We start from the raw sequence: 27,021 nt of genomic DNA, 5'->3' as shown, positions 1-27,021 counted from the left end.
AATGAAAACAAAAACTAAGCAAACAACTAGAGCAGGAACAGAATCAGAGAAATGGACATCACACGGAGGGATTTCAGTGGGGAAGGGGAAGGGAGGAATAGGGGGGGAAAGGTACAGAAAGAAGAGGCATAATTAGTAGGGATAGAAGAGATGGGGAGAGGTAAAAAACGGTAGAGGAAACAGAGGACTCAAAGAACTTACATGTACAACCCATGGATGTGAACTAAGGGTGGAGGATGCTGGAGGGCTGAGGGGGGCAGGGCAGAGGGGGGACATGGGGAAAATTGGGAAAACTGTAATAGCCTAATCAATACAAATACTTAAAAAAGGGGGGGGGACGTTGGGGACCACTTTGTGTGTCAGTGGAGACTGTAGTCCCCCGAGAGCAAGGCCTTGAGAGAGGCCCGTGAGTCTCGATGGGAACGCCGAGAATGCTGGAGGCAGGCACGACCTGATTACTTCCAGCGCTTCCAGTAGCACCGAGGGTTCCAGTGGGAATCAGGCCTGAAGCATACATTGGACCCTCTGACGCTTGCTTTGCTTTGTCTGGCTCCGTCATATAAACCGGATGTTTAAGTTCAAGGCATAAGGAGTAAGTTCCTTATCTCATGAAACTCGTCTCGAAGACCACCTGGTGTCAGCATGACTAACAGACCCTGACCTGAGGCAGATCTCTGTGTTCCTTCAACTGTTATCTATAGATAATGCCTGTTTTTGTGTGACTATAGGCTTTTGACATTGATCAATGAGCTATGCACGCATGCTGTGTACACCTACACATACCATTTCCAGTAAAAGCCATTTCAGAGAAGGGCTTGGGGCGTTCTCCACTAGAGGGAATCACCACCCGCTTTCCTGCTGGAACAAGACTGTATCCAGGACAACTTATTCTCATCCAGGGCAGCCAGCGGAGCTCCGCAGGACGGGGCATCCCACAGTTATGTACGTTTAGTTCCTAAATACTATTTTCCATTTTGCCTCTTGGCCCACAAAGCCTAAAATAGTGATTACCTGGCTGTTGCCATGGAAAGCCCGCTGACTTTGCTGAAAGCCAACTCCGCAGACCAACTACATGGTCGGTCTACTTCAAAACTGAAGGGGACCTTACCATCAGTGTCTGCATGGAAAAGAATAAGCCGTCAACAGAAAGTGCAGAGACCTGTTTGAGGGCGGGCACCCCGATTCAAACCTACTTCATTCACGTACACAATGCTTCTTGCCATCTACCTCCCTCGAAGACGTGCAGGTAGTCAGTCAGCAAGACCCTCCTTACCTCCAGCCACACTGAACAGCACTCCGAAGGCTTTGCAGAGCAGGGTCCGGAGACGCACAATTCCGGGCACCTTCACGCCATTCAGGTAGCATTTGATCTCGGGAATCCCAGAACCTGCTGCCACTGGCTGGCGGAAGAGTAGGCATACCCATGCACCCAATCCCTGAGCTCCGGCCTACCCTCACCAAATGCGACAGAGGAACACCGATTCCTCCCTTAGCACCAGCATCACCGGCGGGCCTGGGAAGACACAGATGCCTGGCCCCACCCCCGGTTTCTGACTCTGGAGGTCTGAGGGGGGTGGGTGGATGTGCATTTCTAACAAGTTCCTGGTGACTCGGCATCACCCGGGGAACCTTTCAACAATACATGCAGACACCCCGCTTCTGGAAATTTTGATTTCATTCATCTGAGTTGGGGCCCGGGTACCAGTTGTTTTTGAAGTTCCCCAGGGGATCCTAATGTGCTCCCCAAGGTGGAGAACCACCCTCCTAATCTAGATGTTTCCTCTTTAATCTCACCAGAGGCTACAGACTTCCGCTCAGAAACATTTCTAAGTGAATGAGCGGCCACTTTCCACAGGAATCTGTATTCCAAGTCTAATTCGGTTCTCCGACCTTCCAGCAATGGCAAGAGAGAAAAGGTGTGCAGGACCCAAAACCTCGACAACAGAAAGGCAGCACCCACACCCTCACCTCAATTAGGACGAGCAGGCTCCCCAAGAAGACAAAGATCAAGTTGAAACCCAAGAGTTCAAGGAGGGACAGGGCAAGGCACCCTTTCCGGCTGCATTCCTCCACCGCTACAGAAGGTGGGTTAAGGAAACCATGCTTGCCAACCGAGGGCTTCCATGCAAACACGTGACACGGTGCGGCGTCTCTCCTGAAACACGTTTACTGCACCTCTTCCTGGCCTCCCCATCTCCATGTGTGAACAATAAAAACCAGAAAGCGTTTAACTATGCAATGCTTCAAACACTACAAGGAGCCATCACCTGCACCATCCCAGCCCTAGGTTTAATACATCCCAACGTCACGCCACATTTGCTCCAGGTGTTTTTAAATTTTATTTTTTTACTTAATTTTTCTTTTTAAAGATTTTATTTATTTACCCTTAGAGAGAGGGGAAGGGAGGGAGAAATCGAGAAACATCATGTGCAAGAGATAAATCGATGGGTTGCCTCTCTTATACCCCCAACCAGGGACCCTGCCTGCAACCCAGGCATGTGTCCTGACTGGGAATCAAGCCGGCGACCTTCTGGTTCGCAAACTGGAGCTCAATCCACTGAGCCACACCAGCCAGGCTATTTTTTAAAGATAAAACGTTAGGAGCCGTTAAAAAAAGGAAACCTTGCCCTGACCAGCACGCCTCAGTTGGTTGGGTGTCATCCCACAAAGTCAGGGATCACCGGTTCGATTCCCAATCCGGGCACATGCCTGGCCCTGTCCCCTGTTGCGGTGAATATGAGAGGCGACTGATTGATGTTTCTCTCACGCATCGTTGTTTCTCCCTCCCTCCCCCTCTCTAAAAGTAAAATTTTAAAACACAATTAAAAGAAAACCAACTTTTACGTTTCCGTCCTCCCTCCTTGGGAGAAACCACGAACGTGAAATGGCTGTGTGTCCTTCCCTCTGTGACGAGTCACAGAAACGGGGCCTCTTGAAAGTGGAGTCAGAGCCGCCAACCCAGAGGACCTGCCTTGCCCGTCTCTCCTCAAACCTTTGAAGTGTTGGAACTGGGCACGTTAACCTTCAGACTGTGACTGAAGCAGCAGTTTTCAAACGGTGTGCCAACATCCGAGCACAGCAGACACCAGGACTCACGTTAGCCTCACTCATGTTAGCTTATCCGCACCTACAGGAAGTCCTTCCTCAGCTTACTGACACCCCAAGTGTCTTCCCCCGTTCACGCAACTGCTCCCCTTTCCCTCCCCATCGACACGTCTTGCCTTCACCTCCTAACCGCTATGCCCTTTCGACAGGGCTTCCCGAACAGCTGTTCTTTGACTCTCGAATGAACGCTTGCTGCACCTGGCCTTTAGCTGTAGATTAGCACTTGTGTATTTTCAGACGTATCCGCATTGCTCCACATATTTCTGAAACTCAAATAATGCCATTATATTTTAGGCACATATGCCAACTTCCTTTTTCTTAGTCGATGTTACGTTTTTGGGAATTAGCTATGTCTATATACAGAGTTCTGGTTCGTTCATTTTAACTTCTGCACAAAACTGTATTATGTGAACATTCCATAATTTTTTCATTTTCCCATTCGGTGTGATTCCAACCTTTTGCAATCACAACCCTGCAACAAACATCTTTGTTTGCGTCTCAGGTCCATAGCTGGGGGAGGAACTCATGTGTCCTGGGAAGGTGCAGCTTTAAATTTCCATTTCCCTGATCAGCGATGAGGGGGGCACTTCTCCATCGGGTTAGTTACCGGCCATTCAATTTCCCTCTGCTGAGAACTGCCCCTTCGCATCCTTTACTGGTTTTTCTACTGTGCTGTTTGGGCTTTTCTTCTTAGAGCTGTAGTTCTTCCCATGTTCTAGATAAAACGACGTGTCTCTTAAACGCACACTGAATAACTTCCCTGAGGCTGTGGACGTCTTACTCACTTTGCTGACGTTGTTTGGGGTTTGTTGGTATCAGCTGAATATTTACTTTGCTGTGGTCAAATTTTCTAATCTTTTCCTCTTCACTGTGTGCCTCTGGGATTTTTAAGAAATGATTCCCTACTTTTGACATCATGTAGTGTCTTAATTAAAAGTTTTGTTTTGCCCATTTACATTTTCAATCTATCTGGAATGAATTTCTAGTACAAAGTAGGAATTTGATTTTCTGTTCTTCCAGATGGAGGACAATGTTCCAGCATCTTCTATTCAACGGTCCAGTTTACCCTCACTGAGTGATTGCACCAACTCCGACATTCACTACACTTCCCCTACAGGCCAGCTACTGCTTCTCTGCTATTTCCCATCGACTAACGAGGTGTCTTTGCACCCGTGTGACACTGTTTCAATTACTGTCTCTTAAGTTATGTAAGTCTCCACACCCGGTAGGGCAAGTCTCCCTGCTTGTTGCTCGAAACTGAACAGGACAGTAAGAAGTCAGGAAAATTCTTGGACAAGTGGAATGCGGAAACTGGAACACCAAACAAGGGCAAGTAGTTTGAGCAACTTAGAGCCAGCTGGTGAACTCAAGGCCTTATCTCCCCTAACAGAGCAAATGGTTTACACCTCTCCTCCCTAACCGGAGAATACACAGCCTCTGGGGCCATAAACCGCAGGCCTCTGGGAAGAGAGGAATGCTGATGCAAATGGGGAGATAAGACGGAACAAAGGGAGCCAGCTGGGGAAGAATCTGCGCAGCCCCCAGGCTCGGGGGAGAAACGGCATCTGCCCCCTCCCAACCCCCCCCATTTTCCCTACAAACGTGCTGCTGGAAGCTCCCGGGAGCCTGGAGGTTAGGGTTTCTACCTGCCGCTGCTTCCTCAGATTGCTGGCCTCCGATGTTAATACACCTCGCCCCAGCTTTCTGGCTGAGCAGTGACAGGCAGGCGGCAGGACCCCCGCACTCAGTGGCCCTCTGGTTTCAAAATATCTCAACTACTTTTGGCACTTTACTTTCCCACACAAATTTAGGAAGATAATTTCCAAGTTCCATTTAAAATTCTATTGGCCTTTTCATTGGCACTACATTGAATTTGTAGATTGGGCAAAGTAGGCATCCTGGTGGTTCGTGTCTTCTAACCACGACTATGAGTGTCTGTTTTATCAAAGTGTTCTTTTCGTGTCCTTCAATGATACTTAAAAACCTTACAGCCGAAAATGGCTAATAAACAGCTCTTCACAGATCATGTCTACTGTTAAACTCCCTTCTAAACAAGAAAGCAAAATCAGAAACTGCTGACATCCAGGAACACCGAGCCGATGCAAAGGATACACGTCTGCACCACTCCGAACTTGAGCTGGGTGAAGAGGCGCACAAAGAAGTCCACAAAGAGACCCACCTGTGAAGAGCAAAGGAGCCGTCAGCCACACAGCCCTTCCCGGTGGCGGTGCAGGCGCTGCCCTCAGAGGCACAGGCCTCCCCCACCGTGTTTACGGCCCTGGGCACACACAGCTGCGTTACCAACCAGCGATGGGTGAACCGGCTTTCCTTAGCCACCCTGGCTCTCCAGAGGGCCCCGCTCCAGCCCGGCCCCACTGCCCATGACATACAGCAACGAGAGAGGGAGAGTAAGACAAAGAAGGAAAAGATGCAGAAGAAGATGGGAGCCGGGGGAGGATGACTGTGTCTTCAGTGATGCTTAGCAGGATGAGCACATAGCTGAGGTTACTTTGAATGACAACATTCACTTAGACGTTTGTGAGTTTTGCATGTCGGTTATCACTATTTTATGTAAGTCACTATTTTGACTTATTCGTCTTAGAGAGTCAATGGTTACCCTGGTAAATAAGAAAAAAACTCTCATGTTCCATTATTCCACTCTCCTAGGTCCCTGCTTAAAGGAGAACTGGAAAGACTTCTGATTCTGGAGATTCAGGATCAACGGCTTTAAGGCTTTGTACTGCCGACTTCCCTCAAGCCAATGCTGGAGGCTCTTAAATGTTAAAGTAATAAGTGGTGACAAGTCAGAGGACAAGAGAGCCAGTAGCAGGAGGCAGGCCTTCCTTCCCATAACATGAGGGTGCCAGGTAAAGTTGCTGGTATTGAGTAAATGGCAGTTCAAAGGAGTTTGATATGAAAGTGGCAGGAGGACTAACAAGTAGATGGCTGATGGCTTTGCTTATTACAGGGAAATCTGCAATCAGAACCATATACAGCAAAACTGACCCTCTGAAATTTCAGCGAAACGACGACATCACCCCACCTTGCCCCACACTGGTGTCCATTACAATGCTACCAAAGAGGCCTCTGGACGGCACCAGTCTTAACCAGTAAGACGTTCCTTGACCTCTGGATCTACGGTAGTGAAAACCTGGCCAGTGCCAGGAAACAAAGACTGCGGCTGGCCCTGTGGCGGCACTCTAGTGGGCACGTGTTTACGTTCACGGGTCTGTCACGGAGACTTCAGCAGGAGACTGTGGGCAATTCTGGAGAAAGGGGATGAGCAGTCCGCTGCTTGGGAATGTGTGTGACCCCTACTGTGGGCTGAACCTCAGCCCAAATCCCTGTTGAAATTCAAACCTCAATATGACGGTAGTTGGAGGAGCCTTCGGGAAGTGACAAGGTCACGAGGGTGGAGGCCTCATGAATGGGCTTAGTGCCCTCATAAAGAGACCCCAGGAGGGAAAGGGAATTAGCAGAGGGGAAAATAGGTGAAAGGGGTTAATTGTGTGGTGACAGACGGCAACTGCACTCATAGTAACGAACACTATGTAGTACATACAAATACTGAATTATAATGTAGTGTGGCTAACATATATATACTATACTAATTTTACCAGGACTAAAGAGAGAGGCCCCAGAGAGCAGTCTTGCTCCCTTCTGCCACGTGAGCACAGAGCGAAAAGGGGGTCACCTATGAACCAGGAGGCAGGCCCTCCCCAGACACTACTCTGCTAGCCCTGCATCTTGAACTTCCAGCCTCTGGAACTGTGAGAAATAAATGTCTGTTGTTTAAGCCACCCAGTCGGTGCTATTTCTGTCCTAGAAGCCCGAATGGGCTAAGACAACCCGCTGCTCAAACAGCGTACTGACGGGAAATCAGACGTGACGTGCATCATCTTGACTGACTACTGACGTTTCCAGCTTTCCTTCTCCAGGTTTAACCAGTTAAGTCAGCAATTACGGTCCCAGACCTTGCGCTACCACCGTCTTGGGTAACATTTCATAATCTTCTGTTGTCAATGATTCATCTGTGAATGTGCTGACCCCAGAACTCCGAGCATTCGGGCGTACTCCTTTGCCCGCGACTGCCGGCTCTACCTTCTAGAAAAAAAATGAGCAATGTGCGGGTAAGAAGCCCAGGACAGCACAAAAACTTCCCCGAGATCTGGGGCGTCCTGTTTACCGCACGCTGCCCTGTAGGCAAGGCCGTGGCGCTCACAGTGTCAGCCTCACTGCTCTGCTTTTTCCCTGGAGCGACTTCCACATCCACCGAGTACTCTCCCTCCCAAGTCATCTACCTGATAAGACCGTCCCTTACGTAAGGGACAGGGCTTGACCAAACCTTTGAGTGCTTTAAAGAATACCAGAGTTGTATGACTCACTTTCATTTCATAAAGAGAAAGCAAAACAGAAGTATGAAACACAGGTTATTAATTAAAAAAAAAAAAAAAAAGGAAAAAAGACAAGGCAGGCCCTGTTACAACAAACAACTTATTCATCAGGCCCAAGCTTGACCTCTGACCCCTCCACCCCCGGGCCCACCCTCCCTCCGTGCCCCGCCAGCTCACCAGACCCGTGCAGACTCCAATGGCAAACACCACCATCCACTTCACCGCCTCATACCTGCGACTTCTCTGTTCACACAGGAAAAGAATGACTCGGTTTGTTACAGGGTTCTGTTGGCGGCAGGGAAGGGACACATCCTGGCCCACCAGTTTGAGTGTAAATTTCACAGGGGCAGCAAAGATGGCAAGCGCGACGATGTCCGAGATGGAGGGCGCCTTGCAATGCAAGGACAGTGGGCTCTAAGAGGCTGGGCCAGTGGGGGCTCTGGCTGGCAGGACAGAGGTCTGAGGAACGGATGCCAGCATCCCATGGAAGACGTTAAAAGGGCAAAGGGATAAAGGTGAAGGAGCTGTCATAAGACCCGCTCAGTCCCAAGAGATTGATAAGAGGCCCACCTTATTATCCACGGTCTCCAAAACTTCCAGGTAAGGGTCGTTGATGCAGCGGTCATAATCCAAACTCTGAAAGAGGGGCGTGCGGGTGGAAGTCACCGTCCGGAGTACCAGGGTCCCGTTTTGAGGAAACAACACGAAGGTCATTTGTGTACCAGCGTACATAAAGCAAAAGCATCTGGGAACACTGGTAAGAGCGGCCATCCCTGCGTGTTCACACTGGGTACCATTTGACATTTTCACAGTAAGCATGGTGCCTTTTTTACATTAAAAAATATTTATTTTCTTCTGATTATACAACAAAAGGCCACAGTAAAAAATTCTGCTGGGAAACTAGATTCATCTAAGAGTGATTAAATATATATTTTTTAATCAAGTGAGTGATACCACATTCTAGGAAAAGAAAACATTGAAAAATATGAATATCCCTCATACCAAACATTTATAGAAATGACTGGCCAATTAATTATTTGCTTGATGGCTTTGTCTAATAATGCTACGACTCCACAAACATTTGGAAGGTTTGCAGGTGTCTGGAACAGGCGAATCTACAGACAGAAGTAAATTAGTGGTGGCCCAGGGTCAGCAACGGGGGGAAGGGGCAGTGACTCTGCTAATGGACAGGGAGGTGACACAATGTTCTGAAACTGACTTGGTGACAATCGCCCAACTCTGACTACACTGAACATACCACTGAATTGTACACTTGAAATGGGTAAGTTGTATAGTATATGAATTATATACCAACCTGACCCCGAACACAGCTGTTTATAGGGGCAGTTAGAAACAAATGCAATGCCAGAACACCAATCTTTTCTTCCTTTTTTTAATAAATCAGTTGAGAGCTAACACTGTAAATATGTACCAGTGTACATACGAGCTGTTACTAAAATCAGATATTGTTACTTCTCCTTTGCCGTGACTAACTTCCTTTTATTTCTGTTGTATATGTTGCTCTTTGGTTTGGGAGACTAATTACTTTTTAGAAAGTTTTTTACACGTGTCCAGTAGGGCTGCTTCCTGTGGTTATGAGCAAAATAGCGCCTGGCCATGGAGGCAAGTGGGGGTTAAGACTCAACCCAAACTCCACCAGGCAGGGCACCTAGTGCTCACCCAAAAAGCGTCTTTGGTGGGACTTGACCTGGGAATGTTGTTATGGCCCAGAGGGGTGGGCCTTTTATTCTAAGTCCTCTGCTCTGAGGGGTGCTTTTTCTAATTCAAAAGAGCCTGTGACCTGCAAGAAAACAGTACTGTTTGCAAATGCACCATCTAACTCCCAACGGGACAGGTAGGAAGTTGTTATTCTTTAACCCACCTGTGAAAGGATAGCAAAAAGGAGATTCCCCCATCTCTAAGACCCCAGCTCACCACACACAGAGTCAGGCACATGTGATGAACCCCTACCAAGGCGGGGAGCACATCTTAGAAAGATTTTCAACAGAGGGTTTTCTGGGTGAGCCTTCATAACCACCATCGGAGCAGGCTTTTCTGATGAAGTGCCTGGGCTAAACGTGCTTTTACACAAAGCACATGGTCTCAAGAAGCTCTAACTCAAAAGATGGCTAATTGAGAAATAGAATGACTCACAGGGAAGAACATTAACTCATAAAACTTTCATAAGTATGGGCATCAACTGAGAGTAAGTGCGTCACAAATGTAAGTGCAACTTGGTGGAAGTGGAGGGGGCTGGGGACCTGCAGGGTCCACGGGGTGGGGAGGGGGCGCCGGGGGGTGGAGTTGTGGGAGCTCCCGGGCATAGGAAGAGGAAGAGGCATCAGCCATGGTAACAGTCAGGATGGTATCCCCAGGTTTACTGAGGTGACAATACAATACAGAGCATCTTATACTAATTACTGCAAACCTCTCAACTATATACAGCAAACAGGTATTTTAAAAGCATGAGAAAATACATCAGTGGATACCATGCTTTCTGACTCATTAAAAGGAGCCCCATCGGAGTGGCACATGCGACTGTACCACAGCGGGGCAAGTGGCAAATTCCAGAATCCTGATTATTTTGTCAAGTAAATTTCAAGGGGGGAAAAAAAGATGGAGGAACCTAAAGATAGAAGAGATTTAAGATATGTATCAAACATATGCAATGTGAGGACCTTATTTGGAACCTGATTCAAACAAACTATTAAACATGCACATGACATCTGTAAGACAACCGGAAAACCAGACATTTGAAATCAAGGAGTCATTGCTACTTTCACAGGTGTGAAAACAGCATGGTGTTATGCCAAACGAGAAGTCCTTACTCTCTAGACATGTATGTGGAATTATTTATGGGTGAAATGACATAACATATGGAATTTCCTTCAACATAATGCAGAAGGGGGATGAGGAAAGAGGGAAGGAACAAAATGGAGTGATCACAGCTGAGCTAACAAAATTACTTTGGTCAGAATGGGCTGAAACGTTAAGAAATTGATTTCATTTCCCTTTAATGAGCCTGAGGACTTACACTTCTGAAACTTTCAGTTTGTACATCAGTGCCCGAAGATTATGTATATATACTCTCCAGAAGCCTCTGAAGAATTTAGGAAAGAAGTGCCCAGTGTCCAGATTGCTGACATGTGGAAGATCACCATCTCAGACCAATCTGCAAGTTAAGAATGCAGGACTGCCCTGCCTGGTGTGGCTCCGTGGATTGAACGCCGGCCTGAGAAGCAAAAGGTTCTCACCGGTTTGATCCCTAATCAGGGCAAATGCCTGGGCTGCAGCTGGGGGCCTGCGAGAGGCAGCTGGGCAATGTTTCTTTCCCTCCCTTCCTCCCTCTCTAAAATAAATAAATAAATAAGATCTTAAAAAAAAAAAAAAGAACGCAGGACTGATTTTTCTCAAGAATGTACTTTTTACTCGTAAAAACTCTAAACTTTCCTCTTTTCTTCAGACCACTATCCTAAGACCCTTGGATAAAACACTATCATTTAATTCTGGTGAAGCTCCCGATTCACCCATCAGCAGGCCGGGAAGTGGGTGGAGCAGAGGGGAAACAAGGTCAGGCAGAGCGGAGTGACTGCTAAAGCTGCGTGAGGAGTACGGGGTTCCAATATACTCTTCTGTCCATTTGGGTATACGTTTAAAATTGTAAAAAGGTTTTTTTTCCTTTTCTTTCTTTGTCTGTTTTTTTTAAAGCAGGAGTGGAGATGCTACGTGTGTGCAATATGATCTTGTGATCTCTGCTTACATGCCTCCGAGGTGCTCGGTACAGCCTGAAACAGCTTGCGATTGTCGTGGATGGTGAGAAAAGGCAGGATATCGCCCAACCCCTCCATGCAAGCCCTTCCCCTGGCTGGGGATGCCCTTCAAGGACTGTCCTCAGTGAAGCACTGTGCCTCCAGGTTCTCAGTGTGGTTCCTGGACCAGCAGCAGCAGCACCTCCTGGGAACTAGTTAAGAGTGCCAACTCCGTCCTACCACAGACCCACTGAAAAGAAGCTCTGTGTCTTATAACAAGGCCTCCATAGGACTGAAACATGGTCAAGTCTGAAGACCACGGGGACAGAGGATTGAATGAGAAAACTGACCTGAGATCCCAAAACGAATGTTTTGAGTTTGTCTCCTTCACGGGTGGAGTGAAGCTGGGAACTGTATTTGGGGTCAGGGTATGGGAGGGAAGAGGTGGCTGATGCTCTGTGGGTTGTGTGCTAGCTAGCACAGAAGTAGGGGCCTTCTTCTTCTTTTTTTCAAAAAGATTTTATCTACTTATTCTTAGAGAGATGGGAAGGGAGGAAGAAAGAGAGGGAAAGAAACATCGATGTGTGAGAGATACATCAACTGGTTGCCTCTCCCATGCCCCCAACCAGGGACCTGGCCTGCAACCCAGGCATGTGCCCTGACTGGGAATCGAACCGGCAACGCTTTGGTTCACAGGTCAGCACTCAATCCACTGAGCCACACCAGCCAGGGCTATGATAAAAGATTTAAAGATTTTTCAAGCCACATGACAAATCATAATAGTTACACCAAATTCTGAAGCAAAATCAGTCTGAGTACATTATTAGCCTAGAGTATTGAATTTTTTAACTCTACATAACATTTTTTTAAAAAGTATTAAACATACACGTGATTAATTTCACTTCTTGGAATTAATCCTAAGGAAGCAATTAAGGATGAACAAGAAAGGATGGTCACCACCATGCAGTTCATCAAAGAGAAAAGTCAGATTAAATAAATTGTGGCACAATAAAATAATATTCCCCTATTTAAAAAGACAGTGTAGAGAAGTATCTAGTGATGCAAAATTGCTATGAAGTGGGGAGAAAAAGATGTTAAAATATTCAGTAGAATCTCACTTCTGTTACTCAGAAAAAAGCATTTGTGTCTGCAAAGCAAAGGGTCGCTGGTTCGATTCCCCGTCAGGGCACATGCCTGGGTTGCGGGCCAGGTCCCCAGGGGGAGGCTCATGAGAGGCGACCACACACTGATGCTTCACTCTCTCTCTCCCCCTTCCCCTCTCTCTAAAAATAAATAAATAAAATCTTTTTTTTAAAGCATGTATGTAAGCATAAAAAAAGATATTTAATAAGGTAGTACTAATCATTTTTCAATGAGCAGGATGATGGGTTTCCCTCTAGCTCCTTTTCATAAATAGTCTCCATCACAACCGTGGCTGGCTTTTTTGTGTGTTCAGAAGTCATCATGAACTGATTGCCTTATGGCTCACTCCAGCAGTACTAAACACACACACACACACCCCACACCACACACACACTCTCTCTCTACGGGGCCCGCACGGAAATCAGGGGCCACAGTCAAGGACATTTCAGAGAGAAGCTGCTTGAGCAGGAAACAATCTTCCGAATACTGAGTTCTCTCAAGAGAGAAGCAAGGTCGACTGGCCCATGCCTGCCATGAGCATATACTGTCAGTGGCTTTGACTCTGGGTCTCTGAGCTGTAAAAGCAAGCAGTCTAGTGGCAAACACATTCTCTATCCAGGTTAAGCTGCCACAGACCAATGCAAGTGTGAAGACACCCAGACCTTGTTTTGCAGTTGAGGTGAGAAAAGGGCTTGTTAAACAGCCCCTTCCCCAAAGGGAAGTTACCTCTTACCCACTTACTCCCTGGGACAGAAGGTCAAAGAGCACCTCTGGTTGGTCTCATGCTTCAGTCTTAAGGGACCAGGTCATTCACTGCTTTTGTTACTCAAGACAGCATCTAAGAATCTCACCTCATAGTCTTTCCTTGGAAGGATCTCATCCTCCTCCTCCTGGGTTTCTCCAAGGATGGTCTAGAAAAACAGATCCACAGAAGGAAGATCCTTTTAATGGTTAAAAGTGAAAGGAGGCAGGAGTGTCTATTGAAATCAGTTGCTAGTTTCTAAATCATCTGGAGCCATTATCACCACAACACAAGACTTCACAAAAAAAACACACAAAAAATACTCTTTTGGGGTGGGGGGTGATTTGGGTGGGGATCCAGCTGAGCTCTTCATTTCTATTGATACATTCTCTAAATAATGGGTCTTGTCTTCAGGACACGTCAAAGATGTCCACTGTCAGCTTAAGGGGGGTAAAAAATCAGATTCCATCTGATGATGTGCCGAATCTGAAAGTGGAAGGGACCTGTCAAATCTGAGGACACAGCCACTCAAGTTTTCCCAGGGTACTTTGCAGGGAAAAGCTGGATTGTTAATGACCCAGAAAGGGTTAGGGATAGAGTGAGAAACGGTTGGAGAAATTAAGCCAGCTGCATGATAAACACAAGGTCCAGTGAAAGGGCTTATGCCGAAAATACTTCTTTCATTCAAAACTCCTTTCAGATGGAAATAAGAGAAAATATGTATGGGATTAGTGAGAGCTAGCCTGGATTCTCTCTTGCATTCCACGGATGAGTTATGAGAAAATGACTCCAGACGTGGGCACGTGAATGAGGGCAGATTGCGAGATAGCCCAGAATGCGGTCCCCACTTGCAGACTCAGCTCGACCCAGCCCCACCTCTGGCAACGCCTCTCGCCGTCCCTTAGCAGCCGCCCGTTCCTCGGCCCGACTCCGCCAGCTCCTTACCAGCTCCTCCGGGGTACGCATCTCACGCTCGCCGCAGCAGCAGCACCACCTGCAGCAACAGCACAAGGACCCCCTGCACCCCGCCATCTTCCTCGTTTACTGCCACTCGGGACCCTTGTGCCAACCCCTTCCCACCCGATATCTGCGCCTCACGTGACTGGCCCCCGGAGAGTCACGTGGCCCTCTTGAGCTGGGGGACCAGACGTGGAATGGCTGCAGACGGGTGGGAAGAGGGCCCGCGTCACATGATGGGCGGTGGATCCGCTACAAACCAGAACGCTGGGTGCGGCCATGTTAGGGGCGGAGCTTCCGGTCGCCCGTGGGGGGTGGTTTAGGCCCTCTGGTCCCGCCTCCCTTAGCAACAGACTCCAGCGCCACGCGACTCCTGCGCCACGCCCCTCCTCCCGGCATTCAGCCCCCTCCTCTAGCGCTTCCACAGTGGCCACGCAGTAGGGACTGGCGCGCGTGCTCTGAGAGATCGGCGACAGCAGGGTGAGTGACGGTGTGGCCTGATGTCGAGTAGAAAGACCTGGCATCCGGGGACCACCACCTGGGGCGGGGACTTATTTGTGCGCACAGAGCGATGGAGGCCGGCCTGCCCTCTCTAGATGGGGCTCCCGCACGCGGATGAGGCGGCCTTGAGACAGAAGTGGAAGTGGTGACCCAGGACCCGCGTCCCCGCTCCCTCCCATGACCCAAAGACCTGGCGACCCGATTCGCGGCCCTCGAGCCACCCGGGCGCGGGAGGCGTTTTTCCGGCTCCAGCCCTTTAAACCTGCCTGCTTGCCGAGCATCTGGAGAAGAGCCTGGGGCCACTGCCACTGCTGCCCCTGGTGCCCATTGCGTCGGGTGCACACAGTTGTGGGCTTCATATGCCCCCAGGGGCACTGATTAAGTAAGTGCTCAATAAATGGTAGACGGTTATTTTGCGATCGGAGAGACAGCGCCTGGCCCATTGGCGCGCATTGCTGGCCGTCACATTACCTTGTGCCAGTCACTGGAAGAGCAGGATACCTGTCAAAGGCAGGATACCGCCCTGGTGTTGGAACTCTGAGACAAACCTGTGAGCCCACAATTACAGCCCAGGGTGCTGTGAGAGTCCAGCTTAAGATGGATAAGTACTGGCATGAGAAAGCAGGGTGAAAGAGGGGGTGTGCCTGGCGCATACTGGGAAGGTATTAACTCTTTATTGAACAAAGGAAAGAGCAAATAATTTGTCGCTGGTTCCCTCTCCACCCCCCCCCCCTTAATTTTGTTCCAGCAGACAATTAGTAGGCACCGTTGAATTCCTGGGAAGGGCCAGGGAGGCTGATCTTAACACTCACCCCTTTCTGACTCCCGATGGTCATCCTCACTGAGAAGTTGGACTTTTATGTCAATCAAAATGGGGGTCCCTAGGGAGAGAAAATGTTGGCACAGGTGTTCTGAGTCTGGTCTTGACTCCTCGACTTTGGATGTGTCGCTGTGTGTTATGCACACTTGTGTGTGTTTTGGGGGGTGAGGAGCATTGGATTTCATCCGCTTGTCAAGACTCTGGGACCCCAAAGGGAGTAAGAACACCAGCTTGGCGGTGGATGTTCCTCGAAAGGAATGAACTTGGCCTAGTTGTCCCTCTGATCTCCATGTTACCACGCCCCAGGCTTCCAGGACTGTGTGTTTGCACACAGCCGGACATGAGTAGCTCTTTGTTTTGTTTTTAAGTATTAGTCTTACTTCTCCCACTAAACTGCCCACTGGCACTGTGCCCTCTGCCGGGCAGCCTGTGGTTGCCACGGCTCAGGGCTTCGGATGTTGTGGCTGAGCTGTCACTGTCGTTACTTTAACTGACTTCAGTGGCGTGAGTAAGTGGCGGTGTGCCTGGAAGACAGTCTGTTTCCCATAAATTAATGGCCTTCCTGAATTGGGTGTGGCTACTTTTAGAACCCAGCCAATGTCAAGTTCTAACGAATGACCTGGTCTTTTTGGAGTAGCGTGAACTCGGGAGAAATCTGGCTGATTCGTCCAGCCCTCACTCCGTTCATCCTGCACACAAACTGTTCCCAGAAACTGGAGATGTTCCCCGCGGGACCACGCCCTTCCATGCCTTCTATGGAGAGAGACCCAGTGACCCTGAACGTCTCTAGGTCTCCTCCCACCAACCCCTGCAGTCTCTGGCCTGAGTTCCCCTCCTTCCGCTGCCTGCGGCAGCTAGAGCCTCAGCCCTCCCTCTTGCCTGGAAGCCTTGCCCCCACCTCCTGCCCCTGACGTGGGCCCCAGCTCCAGCTGTAAGCCCTTCCTCAGTCACTGCTCCGCCCCTGAGGGAAACTCTCGGCTGGGGAAGTTTCCTCTTTCTTCTTAGCCCATTCTGGGTCCAAGCTGGCCAGGATGGACCTTTCAAAACCTGAGGTCCTCCCAGCCAGGCATTGCTGCCCCTCTCTAAGAATGCAGGCCTTGGAAGCTGGCATGGTGAGCCTGTCAGTGGCCCCCTCCATCAGGTAGCTGTCACTGAGGATCCTCGGGCTGACGGGACTTGTTTCTGTACGGGCGGGGGCTGTCATACGGGGAACCAGACTACAGCAGACGGAAAAGCTTTGAGCTGTGGTATGTGGAGCCAGCCGGTAGGGGCCTTGGCACGCTCACCCCCAGTGGCCTTAATCCTGCGTGGAAATGCAGCACCTCTCACCTGACCCTGCCATTCGGGGGTTTGGCTGCCTGCCGGCTCCTGACGCCCTCTGCCCCCCACCCTGTGCAGCAGGGATTCAGCCATGGTGAACGAACCCAGAGGGAATGGCGGCCCCAGCGCCCACTTGGAGGGCAGCAGCAGTGGCATTGAGAGCTCCAAGGATAGTTCGAGAGGTTCCTCACCAGGGCAGGACCCCGAGCGGCGTGAGAGACTCCGGGAGAAAATGAAGCGGAAGATGGAATCCGGCGACAAGTGGTTCTCTCTGGAATTCTTCCCCCCTCGGATGGCTCAGGGAGCTGTCAATCTCATCTCAATGTGAGTGGCCTTAAGGTTCAGGAGTAGGGCCAGACTAGGAGGTGAGGGTGAGGGGAGGAGGTGGACATTCAGTCCTGCCACACGTAGGGCCACGTGACCCAGCAGGAAAGGCAGGCCGAGGGGACAGGAAAGAGTAAATGCAGGCTCGGTCACTCGATCTACGACAGCTTCTCAGTTGGCAGTAGAAGTCCCCCCCAAGCAAGTGTCTGGATTTTCAAACACACTCTTCAATGGGTTAAAAATTGAGTTCTCAGCATTCAAGCTGGATCATGAGTACAGTGTAGGAAGTCACAACGCAGCAGCTTGGAGGACATTTTCACCAAGTTAGGAATTTGGATCATGCGTCTTGAAATCTGGAAATGCCAACTGAATTACATTAGCACTTTATGAATTGCAGTTCTTTTAAAGTTTATGCTTTTTTACCATTAGCGCTTCTCATGTTCCACTCCTGGGGCTTGGAGTTGAAGGCACAGGATGTTTAAATGCACCATAAAATGGCTTGTGACTCGGTGCATGTGCACAGCCGTGCCACTGGAGTCTAGTTCCGCGCCGTGGCCGTGCTCCGCAGCACTGGCGGCTGTTGTACCAGGACTGGGGAGAAGGGGAGCGCGATAGAAACATCTGCTGACCCTCTTTTTTCCTGTTCCTGGAAGGAGGCTCTGCTTGCCACACTGAGGGTTCGACAACCCTTGGCCATTGAACTTTACTCAACCAACCAAGATAAAAATACGTGAGCACTTTGAAAAGTCTACAGTACCACTTTCACGCAAACGGTTGCATTGTTGTTATATGTTATCTCCACGATAATAGTAATCATAGTAATAGCAGTTCAGTTGTGAGAGCTGAGCACTGTTCTAAGAGCTGTGGGGCCGGCTATCATACTGTTCTCTGTTATGTTGTAGAAATGAGGAAACTGAGGCTCAGAGAGTTTAAGTAATTTCCCCAAAATCACACAGCTAGGAAGTAGCAGAGCCGGATATGAATGCACGTTAGTCTGATCCCACCTGCTGTGAGGCTTCTCTAACTCCTGGACCCCATGGGAAGGTGGTAATGGGTGGTGTGCCCCCAGGAAGCCCTCTTCAGAGAGAAATTCCCTACAGGTTTGACCAGATGGGGGCAGGCGGCCCCCTGTTCATAGATGTGACCTGGCACCCAGCCGGAGACCCTGGCTCAGACAAGGAGACCTCCTCCATGACGATCGCCAGCACCGCTGTGAACTACTGTGGCCTGGAGACCGTGCTGCACATGACCTGCTGCTGCCAGAGCAAGGCGGCTATCACGGGCCACCTGCACAAGGCCAGGCGGCTGGGCCTGAAGAACATCTTGGCGCTGAGAGGAGGTGCAGAGCCAGCGCTACTCTCTGGGGTCTTGCTTTCCCAGGGGCCTCTTCTGTCCCTGAAATGGCCCTTTACATTTCCCTGGGGCCCACACTGAGCATGCTTAAGGTCCCATCCCTGCCGGTAGCATCCCAGATGGAGTCACCTCTTGACCTCTTGACCCCCACGTTCAGTCAGGAATGCAGCTGGGGCCTGATAGCACGCTGCCCTGGCGGCACAGCTGCATGCACTGCTCGCTGCACCCAGCTCTCGGCCCCATGAAGACTGCAGTTCTGGCATTTGTCCCAGAAGTGCAATGGCTGCTTGTGCCTGAGGCCACAAGTGTGGGCAGAGGGAGCCTGAGGGGTGGGGCCTTGTGGCCTTGTGTTCTCCACCACAAGACCGTTTCTCACTTGAGATAAGTAGAAAATTCTCCTGGGAGGCAGGAGCTCCAAGATGGTGGGAGGGTGAGCAGTGGGGTTGGGTGATGGTGCCTGAACACAGCCAGGTTTGTGTGGGGGTGTAGGGGCTCAGATGCTCCAGACTAAACTAAGCGCACCAGCTGTCCCCTGCTGTCCCCTGCTCACCGCCACCAGCCCAGTGCCTGGCTTGGTAAACGCCTGGCAGGCTGGGCGCCGCCTCCCCCGCCCCACGGTTTACCAAGTGCTGTGCTAGGAAGAGAGGCTGCCAGTTTGAACACGATGGGGGTCCCGGGTGTGGGGTAGGAGAAGGAACCGAACGGCTCACTGGAGGCCAGTGAGCCCCAGTGACCGTCACCTTCACCACCCCACAGACCCCATAGGTGAGCAGTGGGAGGAGGAGGAAGGAGGTTTCTCCCACGCTACAGACTTGGTGAAGCACATCCGCAGCGAGTTCGGTGACTACTTTGACATCTGTGTGGCAGGTGAGTGGCTAGAGTGTCCCAGTGGGTGGGGACAGAGGGGAAGGCAGGAAAACACCTGGAGAGGCACACCTGTATGTACTCAGTTCGGGGTCTGGTAACCCAGTACTCCTGGGCCTGAGCCTGTGCCGGCTGAGGGCAGTGCGGAGACGAGTGAAACACGGCCCTGACTCACATTCTGTCATCGCTCCCCTCCCAGGCCACCCCCGCCCCTTCAGTCCTTGGTTCTCTGCCTTTTCCTGCTCTTCGCCTACTCCCATCCTGTCCTTCTTTAAAACAAAAGAGGAGTATTTACTAAGGAGGCGGAGTCTTTCAGAACCTAAGGTCAAGCCCTGACCGATGCGGCTCATTTAGCTGGGCGTCGCTCTGCAAAGCAGAAGGTCGCCAGTTCAATTCCGGGTCAGGGCACATGACTGGGTTGCAGGCTCGGCCCCTGGTTGGGGAGCATGAACCGCCATCTCTGCCTCCTGCTGCGCACATCTTGCACATCTGCTCCTGTGGGCGCCTGGTCCGTTCTGGCTAATAGCCCAGACTGATTGGCAGGCCTCAGTGTCCATTCCAGATTCTCAGGAGAGAGAGTCAGATGAGCTGGACTCCAGCACCACTGGCCACAGCTGGAGGCAGGGTCTGCCTGCTGGAAATGGGCGAGGCGGCCTTCCCTCCTCTCCGCACTGACGGGGCTGGGCCCCCCGCCTCTCGAATGGGGGTTGGGCGCGGCGGGGCAGCACTCCGTGGGGGCTCTGGCACATCATCTGGGCACGACAGTGTTTTCAAATGATTGAGGGGAAGTTATATTTTTTATATCAAAACAAACAGCCGTATTCTGGAGTAGAGTGTCCAAGCAATCTGAACTCTAAAAAATAAGCCATGCAGCTTCAAGGAAATTGCTCGTTGCAGGTGACCTTGGACTGAGTCCCAAGCCCCATGTCCACGTCCACTCCGCTCAGGCCACAGGGGTGTTTGGGTGGACGAGTCTGGGCAGAGTTGGGACACGGCGGGCATTTGTGAGTGCTCGCGTGGTCACTTCGGGCACTGGCCACGGCACGGCCGGCCGGGGTGTGCACGTGTGCAGTGGGCATTCGACAGTCTCAAGCGAGCGTGCGGTTGCTGTGTGGTCTCGCGCATCGCTCCTGCTTCTGTGGGTGAGAAAGAGGGTCGGTGGATTGGAAAGCACTGAGCTGACCATGGCAGGAAAAGAATATAGTGAACCGAGCAAAATCCAACTGTAAGCAAATGCTACATTTGTTTGGTGGTACCAAGGTTTTATAGCCATAAAGTTTCCGCTATTCAAACCTCTTTGTTTCTGAAATTCCTACTGGAAAAATGGCCTTGTTATTGAAAGTATAATTCTGGTGCTTAATTCTCTCACACCTCACCTCTTAAAACAATAGTTTTTACACCCACTTTTCATGACTCGGGGTTTCTTAAGAACCAAACTGCCTTATCACAGAAAAGCAGCTTGGCGTCCCACCAGCCTAGGTCCCAGGCCTGCCCCTTGCCTAGCTTGGGGTCCTGCCCTGGGCTCAGGCTGAGGAGGCCAGCGTTCTGCCTGCAGCTTGTGGTCTTGTGCAGGCTGGGCCGATAGTGAGTTCAGGGAAGGGGTCCTGGAGTTTCTGGAGCTAGTGAGGAGCCCAGGGCACGTCTGCTCCCACCTCCCAGGCAATCCCAGAGTCCATCTTGGCTTCCCCAGTGTTCCCATGCCCCAGGAGCGCGTTATGTTGTGCGGCTGCTTGGTCCAGCGTCAGGCAGCCCCTGAAACTGGTCCTGTTTCTGCCATCAGAAGCATCAGGGAACAGGACTAATAAGGAGCTTGACTAAGGTGAACCCTTTTTCCCCATGAGGGACCTTTGGCCATTTAGAAACAGTAACCATGTTTTCTTGATTCTTTTCTTTAAGCAAAACATCACTTTCTTCAGTGCCTCCTCATGTAACATGGTGTCTAGCTTCTCACTGTCTCGGAGCGCTGAGCAATCTTAACGTTAAATGAAAAGCGCAGCTGTAACCTGGCGCCTGGAGCCCGGCGCAGTGCAAGTGCTGCCCGACTATGCCGAATGTAGCTTTTTCTCTCTCCCGTAGCCATGAAGCGCAGGCCTGGTCTGCCTGGCTGGTGGCAGGGAACGCGAGGTAGGACAGTGTGGGGAGTTTGGAGCAGTCCGCCCCTACTCTTGGGAGGGTGGCTCTAAGCCACCTGTCACCAAAGTTCATCTCCAGGCTGAGGGGGTAGGTCAGTTGTGAGCCCAGCCACTCACCGCGCCCACCTGTCCATGCTGCGGTGTCGGGAGGTGCGAGTCCAGAACCGTGGAGGTGGGGAACTCTGTTTCCAGCTCTCTGATTTCTTCCTTACTCACCTGGAGCAGGTGCAGCCAGCCTCTCCCTACTGTCACCCCTTTGACAGGTTACCCCAAAGGCCACCCTGATGCTGAGAGCTTTGAGGCCGACCTGAAGCATCTGAAGGAGAAGGTATCTGCAGGAGCCGACTTCATCATCAGCCAGCTCTTCTTTGAGGCTGACACGTTCTTCCTCTTTGTCAAGGCTTGTTCCGAGATAGGCATTACCTGCCCCATCCTCCCCGGAATCTTCCCTATTCAGGTGAGGGGCCCAGGAGGGCTGATGCACTCCTCCCACCCCCGACCCCGTCCTTGTACAGGCCAGGGCCCAGGGTGAGACGCTCAGTTCATGGTCAGGTTCTTTGACGCTCACTGGATTTCCTCTCAGGTGCTCCTTGCAAAATGTCTCACCGCCCCATTTTGGTTACCTCTCATTCCCCCGTGCCAAAACAGCAACAGTACCTGTTGGAGGGGCATCTCGTACTTTGGCTTAAGTGTCACTGCAAGGGGTTGTTACAACTCTCTCCCTAAACCTTGATTAAATCAGTGTCTCCCAGACTCTGCTGTCATCAGAGTTGTTTGACAACTTTTTCAAAAGATGGACTTCCAGATCCCATGGCTAGCAGTTCTGACTTAGTAGATCTGAGGTGGGGCCTGGGAATTTGTATGTTACTTCTTAAGTTTTGCAGGTGACTCTGATGACCCGGGAGGCTTGGGAACCACTGGGGCTGGAGGGCTGGCTCGGGCCAACGGCAGGAACGCTCTGAGCCGCTGCTGTCCTCTGCAGAGCAGGAAAAGCAGGACCAGGCAAGCGTCCTCGTACAGTATGGCCTGGCTTTCCTGGGTCACTCTGTGTCACACTGCCGTTGGCCAGGAGCCCTGGGGGTGCAAAAGGGGGATCAGTGGGGTGAGAGACGGGGTGGGACATGGCCCCACAGCCCCCTGGTGTCTTGGACAGAACTACCACTCCCTGCGGCAGCTCGTGAAGCTGTCCAAGCTGGAGGTGCCGCAGAGCATCAAGGACGTGATCGAGCCGATCAAGGACAATGACGATGCCATCTGCAACTATGGCATCGAACAGGCCGTGAGCCTGTGCCAGAAGCTGCTGGCAAGTGGTTTGGTGCCAGGCCTGCACTTCTACACTCTCAACCGCTGGAAGGCCACCACCGAGGTGCTGAAGCGCCTGGGCATGTGGACTGAGGAACCCAGGTGAGGCCAGCGGCCCGGAATCCAGGCCCAGGAGCCACAGAGGAGAGTCAGTGGGCAGGAGGTCAGAGAGAATTCACAGAAAGCGTGCACCCTGGCAGTGCCGGCCACCGGGGGGTACAAGGGGCTGTCTGCCGTGGCTAGTGGCACACTTAGGGTTCCAGCTCGGCACAAAGTTCATGTGCTCCCCAATGTTACCAAGTCAGATTGAAGAACCCAGGCTCAGTGGGTTCCTCCTCCCTGCGCCCTCTAGCCAATCCCTTGCCCTGTCTGTGCCCATGCTCACCAGGCGTCCCCTGCCCTGGGCTCTCAGTGCCCACCCCAAGCGCCGGGAGGAAGACGTGCGTCCCATCTTCTGGGCCTCCAGACCGAAGAGTTACATCTACCGCACCCGGGACTGGGATGAGTTCCCCAACGGCCGCTGGTGAGGCCGGCACACAGGCCTTTGCAAATGGGTCCGATTTCTCGGGAGGCGGAAGGCAGGAGGAGTTCGCATGCTTATTGATCCCTGAGGGACGGGAGTCCCAGGAATGGTTCCCTCGGCAGTGTGTGGGACGACTGTCCATAAGGACCCCTAGGTCAGAAGTGTGCCTTGACCTCTGCGTGTGCCCTCTGCCAGGGGCAATTCTTCCTCTCCTGCTTTCGGAGAGCTGAAGGACTACTACCTCTTCTACCTGAAGAGCAAGGCCCCACGGGAAGAGCTGCTGAAGATGTGGGGGGAGCAGCTGACCAGCGAGAAGAGTGTCTTTGACGTCTTTGTGCACTACCTCTCAGGGGAGCCGAACCAAAACGGCCACCAAGTGAGTGGCGCTGGGGGGCACCCCTGGTCACACCCCCGGCCCCGTCTCCCTGTGGGCCTTCCCTCTCTGGCCTGCATGTGGCACCTCAGCAAAGGGAGAAGGGCTCAGCGAAGGGGATCCCCACCTGGGGGCCTGGAGGGGCTTACAGAGGCAGAGACAGGCTGGATCTCTGATGGCCCGTGAGAGGGAGGGACCCAGGGTGCCAGATCCAATTGTCACCCCAGCCCAGTTCCCCCTCTGCAGGTCACCTGCCTGCCCTGGAATGACGAGCCCTTGGCCGCTGAGACCAGCCTGATGAAGGAGGAGCTGCTGCGGGTGAACCAGCAGGGCATCCTCACCATCAACTCTCAGCCCCGCGTCAACGGGAAGCCTTCCTCCGACCCCATTGTGGGCTGGGGCCCCAGCGGGGGCTATGTCTTCCAGAAGGTGTGCAGCTACCCCACCGTGGGCAGGCCCCGTGACCGCTCTGAGCCTCGACCTTCTCGGATGGGGCGGTGTCGTGTCGCATTCTGGGGAGAGTGCAGAAAGCTTAGCACAGGGGAAGAACATGGGAAGCGCTCTCTCACGGGGAGCTGGTACTGCTCTTCTCAGCTGACACCTCTGTCCTGGGCTGCTGGAGTGGGACCGGCCCGCTCTTTGTCACTGGGGCAGCCCAGGGGCTGAACTTCCCTGAATCTTCCTCGTCTGTGACCGAGGGACAGTGGGACCCACGCTGCAGTACTGTGGGCCTTAGAGCGAGCAAATTTAAATACACACAGCTTAGTCTCTGCTAGGCACTTGGTGCCAGAGAAGCCCTCAAAGTCACTGCTGCCGTCCAGTGGGCGGGGAGGTTGGAAGGTGGGGGCCTCTCACAGGCCTTCGCTTGCCAAACCACCTCCTCTACAGCTTCCAAAGTGGCTTCTCCATGGCCTTCCCTAACTGGAAGAGGGGTGGCAGAGGTCTCTCCAACCTGTCCAGCTGAGAAACTCCACATACCTGCTCCCCTCCCATCGGCTTATGTGTCTGCCGACTCCACAGTTGTGTTCCATCCATGTGGCCAGCACTCATCCCGAAGCCTTGTGCCCTGCCACACCTGTGCACGCGGGTCCCTCCCTGGGGACGATGAGGGGCAGGCATCTGACTGGTGTCACTGAGCACTGAGGAAGCGGCCTGCAGGGACCCGGGGTGGTATGACGGGTACCTGCCTCCCCCACAGGCCTACTTGGAGTTCTTCACTTCCCGGGAGACAGTGGAGGCGCTGCTGCAGGTGCTGAAGAAGTACGAGCTCCGGGTTAACTACCACATCGTGGATGTGAAGGTAGGCCAGCTCGTGGGGGGCAGGTGGCGCCCAGCAGGGCGGCATGCCAGCCCGATGGCCTCCTTGGTTCCGCCCCCACTGGGCAGGCACCGTGTCCCAGCCCTGGCAGAGTCTGGTGCAGGACCGACATGAGGACGTAGCCAGGCCCCAACTCGGAGCTCCCCGCCTACTGAGGGAGGCCCGTTGGTGGATAATTAGGACAATACAGTTCAGTATGGGATGCTTGGGACCCTGGGAGGTCACAGAAAGCTTCTTGGAGGGTCCCATGTGGCCTCAATTTTTAAGGACAAGGGGGAGAAGGGCATTCCTGGCAAAGGCATCATCTGCAGGCCTAGGGGTGCACCGCTGACTGGCATCAGAGTGAGGCCAAAGGGAGCCGGGGTCTCTGGTCCTGCTTGGAGTTTGGGTTTTCCCCAAGGGCAGGAGGGAGCCGTTCCTGGCAGTGGAGTGACTTGGCTCCGAGCCTGATTTTAGGTGGGTCACAGCGGACAGCTGATGACTAACGGGGCACAAACACTGGAGCCAGAGGCCCTTGGCGTAGCCTGAGTAGCAGAGGGAGGCGTGGCCGGGCTAGACACTTGGGAACAGACTGGAGAGGAAGCAAGCGAAGCTGATGCATAGAGAGGAAGAAGGAAATGCCTGAGATGGCCTTTAGGTTTCCTCTTACAGAGTGGGAGGAAGGGGCAGGTGCAGGGTGTGGAGTGGAGGGCTCTCTGGGCAGTAACAGGGCTCTAGTTGTTTGTCACATCTGCTCTGACCCCCCCCCCCCCCCCCGCCCCAGGGTGAAAACATCACCAATGCCCCTGAGCTGCAGCCCAACGCTGTCACCTGGGGCATCTTCCCTGGGCGGGAGATTATCCAGCCCACCGTGGTGGATCCTGTCAGCTTCATGTTCTGGAAGGTAAGGGGCTGGGAGCCAGCCTGCCCTGCCCACGTGGAAAGCCTTGGGCAGGCAGCACCGCCAGGTCCCCAGGGTGTAGCTGGAAGCCACACTCCCACGGCTGGCAGACTGGGCGCTTCTGGCTGTATCAGTTTGTTTCTGGGCAGGGCGGTGGAAGGTGGCACTGGCTATGGGCCTCATTCTGTTCTTGGAAATGTCCTATTGCACGGAGCCCTGACCCGAGGGCAGCCCTGTTAACCTTGCCTGGGTGTCTGCGTGCGTGCGTGCGTGCATGTGACTGTCTGCGCCTGCGCTCGTGTGCACACGCAGGACGAAGCCTTCGCCCTGTGGGTGGAGCAGTGGGGCAAGCTGTATGACGAGGAGTCCCCGTCCCGTCTGACCATCCAGTACATCCACGACAACTACTTCCTCGTCAACCTGGTGGACAATGAGTTTCCGCTGGACAACTGCCTCTGGCAGGTGCTAGAAGACACACTTGAACTGCTCAACAGACCCACGGCGGAACGAGAGGGTTACTAGCTCCGTGACCCCACACCCTGACATCCTTAGCGTGGGCCGGTTGTGTCCCACCTTTCACCTCCCCAGGACTGGTTCTCCTGGGAACCCCTATCTTTGTCCCTCCCCAAGCCTGGGCTCCACTTCCCGACATACAGTGGAAGCTAGACTGGTGTGAGGCTTCCGGGCTCTGGCTGGACCTGAGTCAGCCCCACGTGGGAGCCTGGGGCTCCCTGCTTAGCCGGGAGATTTTGCTCTTTTGTGGGGAGCGCCTCCACCCTGCAGAGGGCCACGATGGGTGGGACACTGTCCTCCCTGAGAAGGCAGGAAACTGGTTATTGCTGCTGAGCCCTCTGCTAGGAGCCAGCCCGAGACTGCCAGTGACCTTACACTTGGGGCCTAGGGAAGACGGGCAAAGCGAACACGGGCAGCAGGCAATTGTGGCGTTGCCAAAGAGCTGTGGCAAAATGAAGATGTTGCCCGCTTCCACCTCCAAGACATTGGCAGCCAGGCACTTCCTATTTGTGACTGAAGAGGCAGACACTACCTGGCACCAGGCCCCCGGCTGGGTCTGGGGCTAAAACCTAATGACACAAGCATTTCTTGACACCTTCCACCTGAGAGCTCAGCTGGGCTTTCACCTTTCTACAATGCTGCTTTGTGAAACAGTTGTCTCTGTATTCTGGTGGCTCAAGAGATAAAGTACCTCTTAAGGTGTCTGAA

At 52.3% G+C, this 27,021-nt stretch overlaps 2 protein-coding genes across 14 annotated transcripts in view; one reads left to right on the top strand and one right to left on the bottom strand.

The window, feature by feature from the left end:
* CLCN6 (chloride voltage-gated channel 6) overlaps positions 1-14,328 on the bottom strand; it is a 36,289-nt gene extending 21,961 nt beyond the window's left edge. Inside the window, exons 1-7 of one of the 3 annotated variants that reach the window (XR_002974213.4) lie at positions 14,079-14,328; positions 13,243-13,302; positions 8,070-8,135; positions 7,677-7,742; positions 5,218-5,284; positions 1,969-2,075; positions 1,274-1,400 (exon numbers count right to left, since the gene is read on the bottom strand). Coding sequence is in view for 1 of the 3 variants with exons in the window: in XM_024554233.3 (XP_024410001.1) it covers positions 1,274-1,400; positions 1,969-2,075; positions 5,218-5,284; positions 7,677-7,742; positions 8,070-8,135; positions 13,243-13,302; positions 14,079-14,165 (580 nt within the window). In the remaining 2 variants the exon portion in view is untranslated. Of the gene's footprint in view, positions 1-1,273; positions 1,401-1,968; positions 2,076-5,217; positions 5,285-7,676; positions 7,743-8,069; positions 8,136-13,242; positions 13,303-14,078 lie in introns of those variants that run through there. The other 2 variants (XM_024554233.3, XM_024554234.4) reach the window with 2 other exon arrangements.
* Positions 14,329-14,419: 91 nt separating this feature from the next.
* On the top strand, positions 14,420-27,021 carry MTHFR (methylenetetrahydrofolate reductase). 11 transcript variants are annotated; one of them, XM_045190524.2, is made up of 13 exons: positions 14,451-14,570; positions 14,687-14,973; positions 16,049-16,552; positions 16,810-17,055; positions 18,156-18,394; positions 19,165-19,275; positions 21,668-21,861; positions 22,558-22,808; positions 23,095-23,229; positions 23,425-23,605; positions 23,849-24,031; positions 24,801-24,902; positions 25,684-26,255. In XM_045190524.2, the coding sequence occupies exons 3-13, from the start codon at positions 16,443-16,445 to the stop codon at positions 26,038-26,040; spliced, it is 2,109 nt and encodes a 702-aa protein (XP_045046459.2). In that variant the 5' UTR covers positions 14,451-14,570; positions 14,687-14,973; positions 16,049-16,442; the 3' UTR covers positions 26,041-26,255. The 11 variants fall into 11 exon arrangements, with proteins under 11 accessions (XP_045046455.2, XP_045046456.2, XP_045046459.2 ...); XM_045190527.2 differs by lacking the exon at positions 14,451-14,570 and having other exon boundaries at positions 14,577-14,973; positions 16,813-17,055; positions 25,684-25,803; positions 26,113-27,021; XM_045190526.2 differs by lacking the exon at positions 14,451-14,570 and having other exon boundaries at positions 14,577-14,973; positions 25,684-25,803; positions 26,113-27,021.

The sequence above is a fragment of the Desmodus rotundus genome, chromosome 3 (assembly GCF_022682495.2).
Source record: "Desmodus rotundus isolate HL8 chromosome 3, HLdesRot8A.1, whole genome shotgun sequence".
In the NCBI taxonomy this organism is placed as follows: Eukaryota; Metazoa; Chordata; class Mammalia; order Chiroptera; family Phyllostomidae; genus Desmodus; species Desmodus rotundus.
Note: the sequence above shows the minus strand (reverse complement) of the source record. Positions and strands in the feature narration are given on the sequence as shown.